At 42.8% G+C, this 7027-nt stretch overlaps 1 protein-coding gene across 1 annotated transcript in view; it reads right to left on the bottom strand.

Annotated features, from left to right (window-relative positions):
- LOC107111907 (mucin-5B-like) overlaps window positions 1-7027 on the bottom strand; it is a gene marked incomplete at its 3' end in the record, with an annotated part of 105586 nt that overhangs the window by 17000 nt on the left and 81559 nt on the right. Inside the window, 3 exon segments of the mRNA XM_015412953.1 lie at window positions 1090-1268; window positions 2762-2969; window positions 4870-5053. Coding sequence (XP_015268439.1) covers window positions 1090-1268; window positions 2762-2969; window positions 4870-5053 — 571 coding nt within the window.

The following is a 7027-nucleotide window of genomic DNA, read 5'->3' as shown; positions in this document are numbered from 1 at the left end:
GGCAAAATATTTTGTGTGAATGTAAATATATAGGTGTGTTAAAGTTCTTCAGAAGACACTATATTCTTGTGTTTTCACCATATGTTTACAATGATGAACTCAACTTGCTTTGACAGAATTGGTCCAGATTTTCATCAATATTGATGAAAACAGGGCTATTTTTGGGCAGGAACGCACAGGAACGGAGTTCCAGCTGGCTTCAGAGTTGGCCACACCTACTACAGCCAAAACCTCTGCATGCATGGCTACAGAGGAAAGGCCTGGAGAGCAACCTCCCCCCCCAGCGACTCTGAAGCAGGTGGGCTAGGGGGAGCCCTGGAAGGATTGGGGAGGCATTTAAATGCCTTCCTTGGCCTGTCCAAGGGCCGGTTTGCCCAGGCACTTTGCAGTCGTGGGGCACCCGGGCAAGCCAAGGGAAGGCACGGGGTGTGGCCTAATATGCTAATGAGCGGTGCTGTTATGGGTGTGGTCTGATATGCTAATGTGTTTCTGCTACTGGGTGTGGCCTATTATGCTAATGAGTTCCTGCTGGGCTTTTTCTACAAAAAAAGCCCTGCATAAAAATCAAACGGAGCCTGCAGAGTAAACAGGCAAAAGAGCTGGGATCAGCGTTCCCTCTAAGCTGAGTTACTGTGAGCTAGCTCATAGTTTTTTAGCCTCCGGCTCATACATTTTTTGTCTTAGCTCAGGAAGGATGGCTCCAGAGCAAGCTAATTTATGCAGTAGCCAAATCGCTGGCTCACAACTTTAATGCCAGTAGCTCAGAAAGTAGAATTTTTGCTCACAAGACTCCACAGCTTAGAGGGAGCATTGGCTGGGATATATCAAAACCAGGCTTGCCAACTCTGGCTTGGGAAAGCCCTGGATGTTCGGGGGGTGGAGCACGAGAAGAGTGGAGTTCAGGGAGTAGAGGATGCTCAGTGGGGATGCAATGCCTTCGAACTTGCCCTCCAGAGCTGCCATTTCCTCCAGGGGAACTGGTCTCTATTGTCTGGACTTCAGTGGTCTCTCTAAACAAACTCCAGGCCCCAGGTCAAGGTTTGTTATAATTCTAACAACAACCCACTTCTGGGAAGTCTTTCAACTCACCGCACTTCCCTTTGGTTTTGCTCCTCCAGTCCACACAGATGCTCTGGTACCCACACAAGGCTGCATAGGCCTGGAGACTTCTACATTCAGTGTTCTGCTGTGGCAGGGAACATCCGTCCGTAACACAAGCCTCATAGTAAGGACGTGGAGGGACTGCATCGTGACAGTCTGTTAACGTCCTTATTTAATGAAGAGTATTTATTTTACATTTTTATACTGTCCTTTGGGAGTTTCGGGTGGTACACACATTCCCCCCCCCCTTTCATTTTCACAACAGGATAGAATTAGGCTAACAGAAAATGGTGACTGCAGCCATGAAATTAAAAGACGCCTGCTCCTTGGGAGGAAAGCGATGGCAAACCTTGACAGCATAATAAAAAGTAGAGACGTCACCCTGCCAACAAAAGTCCGCATGGTCAAAGCAATGGTATTCCCAGTAGTAACGTATGGCTGCGAGAGTTGGACTGTAAGGAAGGCCAAGCGCCGAATAATAGATTATTCAAAATTATGGTGCTGGACAAGACTCTTGAGAGTCCCCTGGACTGCAAGGACATCAAATCGGTCAATCCTAAAAGAAATCAACCCTGACTGTTCCCTGGAAGGCCAGATACTGAAGCTGAAGCTCTAATACTTTGGCCACCAAATGAGAAGGGAGCACTCACTGGAGAAGCCCCCGATGCTGGGAAAGACTGAAGGTCAAAGAAGACGGGGACGGCAAAGGATGAGATGGTTAGACAGTGTTATTGAGGCAACGGACATGAAATTAAGCAAACTCTGGAGCACAACAGAAGACAGGAGGGCCTGGTGTGATGTGGTCCATCGGGTCGCAAAGAGTCGGACTCGACTGTGCAACGAAACAACAACAACAGAAAATGGCCAACCTTAGCAGGTATTTGAAGCTGTATCTCCCCAGCAATAATATTGTAATTCTTTTCATTATACCACACTGTCTCTTTTTTTAACTGTATGAAAGCTATTATAACAATACAGATACTAACACATCAGTTATGAAAAATCTGTTATTTTAGGATCTCAAAACAATCTACTCCAAAAAGCTGTGGAGCTATACTGAGAACTGGATGCTGATGATCCAGCACAATTATATTTTAAATTATAAATTTGTTTCAGATAGCATGAAAGACAGTCTGCCATTACTGTAAACACATATACACACTTTGATATGAGTACACAGAGAGCTGGTTCGTTACTGGTTCTTGTTCTTTAGGATTCTACACTAAATTATTCTGCTGGTGTTTCATGCACATTGATGTATTCTGTTCAGTTGTTTTTTTAAAAAAATATATATTTTATTATACAACAAATACACATAACCATACACTAACAAAACAGCACACCAGAAAAAAATCTAGAAGGCAAATACAAAACAAAATAAAGTTATGAAAAAAGAAACAAAAAATAAAATGTTTACAATTAGTTAAATGAAAAACAATCATCTGTGTACCTACAAATTGAAGCACAATGGCTTAATTTAATTGCCACAGTACTTGGGTGTCCAGCATAAGATAGCAAAAATAGTATTTTCAAAAATAACAACACCCTTTTTCTCACATTCTGGTTTATTTGAGCTATTGTAGCTTAGACAGTAACAATGTCATGCTTGTGTGCCATTCATTTAACTTGTTATATATATTTTCAAGGAAATGTGCCTTACCAGATAAGTTTACAAATAGAAGGAGCTCCACAAGTAGCCATGCTGGATGACAATATTTCATAGTGGGAAGATGCCGGATGTCGACCTGAATCACAGTATCTAGTGGCAAGGTCCATGACTTTCCAATCCATCGCCATCTCCGTGAAGGAATCTGCTATCTTACCATTCCTTTTCATTGCATCATCTGTCTTTTTGTTGGTGCATGTACCTGACCAAGATGAGAGGATCACTTTGGGCAAAGCTTAAGACACTATAGGTAAAGGTAAAGGTTCCCTTGCTCGAAAGCCAGTCGAGCCCGACTCTAGGTTTGCGGTGCTCATCTCTATTTCAAAGCCGAAGAGCCAGTGCTGTCCGAAGACATTTCCGTGGTCATGTGGCCGGCATGACTAAACACCAAGGCCCATGGAACGCTGTTACCTTCCCACCGAAGCGGTACCTATTTATCTACTTGCAATTTCTTACTTTCGAACTGCTAGGTTGGCAGGAGCTGGAACTAGATACGGGAGCTCACTCCATCATGCGGCACACTCGGGTCTCGAACTGCTGAACTACCGACCTTCCACAGCCTGCAGTTCAACATCTTAACCACTTGAGCCACCGCAGCTCCTTAAGACACTATAACCATCTCTAAATGTACAATACAAAGAAAAATGGTAACCTTTTGACCTGCTGTCCCTACCTAAGCCCCAAGCCAGTAAATGTCTTCACTTTGAACTGTAAATAGTTTGATCCTTCCTCAGTCCCTTTGCCCTCCCCTGCTAGGGTTGCCAATGCCAGGTCAGGAAATTCCAAGAGGTTTGGTAGGTCAAGAAGAATCTCTAGTCTGGAGATCAGTCGTAATTCCAGGAGAACTTCAGGCCCTATTTGGAGGTTGAAAGTATTTCAGTTTTCAGCTTACTGGAAGCAATTCAAACGCCATCAACACCAACAAACCATGCAGATTACATCTCATTTTGTGTAGACCTTTATCAAAGTGGGTAGCGTTGAAATGCCTACGTAATGTTAATCCATTTGGCAAACACTCTAGTCATAGCTCATAGTCACATTCATCAAATCCATCACACTAATGTGTTAACATTACATAGGTATTTCAACGCTACCCACTTAGATAAAGATATACGTGAAACGAGACGTAATATGCATGGTTCGTTGGTGTTGATGGCGTTTGAATTGCTTCCAGTAAGCTAAATACTGAAAAAAGAATTTACAAGTTGGTGAAGAACCTTTTTTGGTTTTTTTTTGGTACTATACATCACGGTCGTTTGTGTCGTGTATTGACTCAACTCCGTAGTAAGAAGTGAAATCAGCTTTATTAACAACCGGAACATCAGAAGAACACACAACAACAAATGTGGAGCATAGCTCCCTTTTTAAACAATCCCGGGCTGATGTAGCCACGCCCAAGGATAGTTAAGGACCAATAGTATTCTTACAATAAGGTCCAATCAGGTCTGTTCCCTCCAGCACAGTTCGCATACTTTGATTGGTTACATTTTACCATTAGCCAATAGAATTGTTCCAGCTTAGAATCCTGGCTGAGCCTCAAGCTTAACATTGCATTTAATACAGTGAATACATAACAGTTTGCTTCCTTTCAACTTCCACCCCGTGATCTCTCTGTTTGGTTTGCACCTATCTGGAGGCTGGCAGCGCTATACCCTCCCTCCCCCCGTTCCCCCCTCTATGTCCCCAGTTAAAATCTAACATTTGGCCAGATTATCTATTATTTATTTATATAGGGGGGAAATTATGCTGCCTCCCCATATCCTGCTCAAAGTGGCTTACAAAATACAAAATAAAAAACCCCTAATGATTAGAATCATAGAACGTTAGAGTCGGAAGGGACCTTACAGGTTATCTAGTCCAACCCCCTGCACTCTGCAGGAGCATAGCTGAATTTAAAATATATTAATTACAATCCAGCATTAAAAATCAGGACAACATAAAAACAGACCATAAAAACATATTACTGACAGCTTAAAATAACATTTTCCTGATACAGGGCCCCCACACACTCTCTCCAAAGCTCCAAATACGAAGCAATATCCATGTAAGAGGATTGTTTATGTTTTGACACATTCATTCTTCTACTTCAATGAAATACTTACCGCATTGCCCTTCGGTATTGTTATAAAAAGTGCTGAAAGGCAGGCTTATATAAAAAGCGAGGTGAGTATAAGAGACTGAAAGTTTAATTTCAGGTATTTTAACCACAACGTATTGACCCAAGGTGGAGATATCAATGCCATCCTTAGAATAACTCGAAACAATTTCCTTATTGTTTAGCAGAACCTTTAAAAAAAAGAATTAGAATAATCCAATGAGATCCTTGAAACGGCTTCATAAATTGGAGATAGAGCCTATCCTAATGATAAAAAAACACATCTATACCGAACTGTACTAACTCATATCCACCACTAGTATCTCTATGTCCGATCTATATGTAATGGAAAGAGGGAAGGAGGGTCCTGTTACAGTATTCTATTGTTTGCCCCCTCTGTGGAGATGTATGGCCCCACTCTGAAGAGAAAAGACCATTCTCAAAGAGCTTTAAAAATGCAGAAGGTCATAAAATGCAGGGAGGCAAGAGGAGGGGCAGATTTGACACCTGCATCTGCTAGGTGAGAGCTCCCCCAATTACAATGGTAAAAGAGGAAAGCACTGTTTATAAAGAAACAAAAAAAGGTGCTAGATGATGATGATGATGATGATAATTGACTGATAGATGGTATTCTGCAATTTAAGATCTAGCCAAGTTTTTGGGAATTGCAGATATACCTTAACAAGATTCTTGCTGTTCCAAGCAACACTGTCTTTGGGAGCTAAACTGGTGTGATTTCCTCAATACCTAGACTGTCCAGGTGTTTCTTGAAACTTCCAGGCAGAAGAAGAAGAAGAAGAGATTGGATTTATACCCCGCCCTTCACTACCCAAAGGAGTCTCAGAGCGGCTTACAAACTCCTTTCCCTTCCCCTCCCCACAACAGACACCCCGTGAGGTGGGTGGGGCTGAGAGAACTCTGACACAAATTGCTCTTTTTCAAGGACAGCTGTGCCAGAGCTTGTGACTGACCCAAGGTCACACCAGCAGGTGCAAGTGGAGGAGTGGGGAATCAAACCCGGTTCTCCCAGATTAGAGTCCGCACACTTAACCACTACACCAAACTGGCTCCAAGGGCTCCAATAACAACTGGCACGAAGGTAATTTTCTTCTCCCAGAGGCGCTCTAACTCTATTTGTAGGTCTTGGTATTTTGTGATCTTCTCCTGTCCTTTCTTTTTTATTCTGCCGTCTCCTGGGATTGCTGTGTCAATTATCCAAACCCTATTTCTCATTTTTTCTACAATTGTGATATCAGGGGTGTTATGCTCCAGGTGTTTATCTGTTTGTAATCAGAGGTCCCCAAAGAATCTTGTTACATCATTCTACACAATCTTGTCTGGTTTCTGCTCCCATGAATTTCTGACTGACGGTAAGCCATATTTCCTACAAAGATTCCAGTGCAAAATAGCTGCAGCTCTATTGTGATGTTCTTTATAGTCAGTTTGAACAATTTTACTGCAGGCACTGACCATGATGTGGTCAACTGTTTCATCTTGCCTTGTCTTGCAAAGTCCACATTTGCTGCTATTACTGGTCTTCTGGATCTTGGCTTTCATTCTATATATGTGCCTGCTTTTCTGCAGCTAGAATGAGTCCTTTCTTTTCTTTCTTCAAGTGCCCATTTTGGAGCCATTTCCAGGTATTATATCAATTTTATCCTCTACATCTTTCAAATATCGCCCATGCAAGTGCTTTTCCTTCCAGTTGTCAAAGTGAGTTTCGATTGAAAACTTTTCCTGTAACTTTAAATAAGTCTGACGTGTACACTTCAACTGGAAGCTTCTCTTTGCTTTTCTTGGTGTAGCCTTGTTTACTGTAGTGCTTGTTTACTACTACTGCTGCTGCTGCTAGTACTACTACTTCTACTACTACCACTACCATTACTACTACTTCCAGCATTTTATGTGTCATAGAGAGCCAGTCTGGTGTCGTGGTTAAGTGTGCGGACTCTAATCTGGGAGAACCGGGTTTGAGTCCCCACTCCTCCACTTGCACCTGCTGGTGTGACCTTGGGTCAGTCACAAGCTCTGGCACAGCTGTCCTTGAAAAAGAGCAGTTTGTGTCAGAGTTCTCTCAGCCCCACCTACCTCACAGGGTGTCTGTTGTGGGGAGGGGAAGGGAAAGGAGTTTGTAAGCCGCTCTGAGACTCCAAGTGAAGGGCGGG

Source organism: Gekko japonicus, unplaced genomic scaffold, assembly GCF_001447785.1.
Source record: "Gekko japonicus isolate JY-2015 unplaced genomic scaffold, Gekko_japonicus_V1.1 scaffold2018, whole genome shotgun sequence".
In the NCBI taxonomy this organism is placed as follows: domain Eukaryota; kingdom Metazoa; phylum Chordata; class Lepidosauria; order Squamata; family Gekkonidae; genus Gekko; species Gekko japonicus.
The sequence above is the reverse complement of the archived record's forward strand: the minus strand, read 5'-3'. Positions and strand labels throughout refer to the sequence as shown.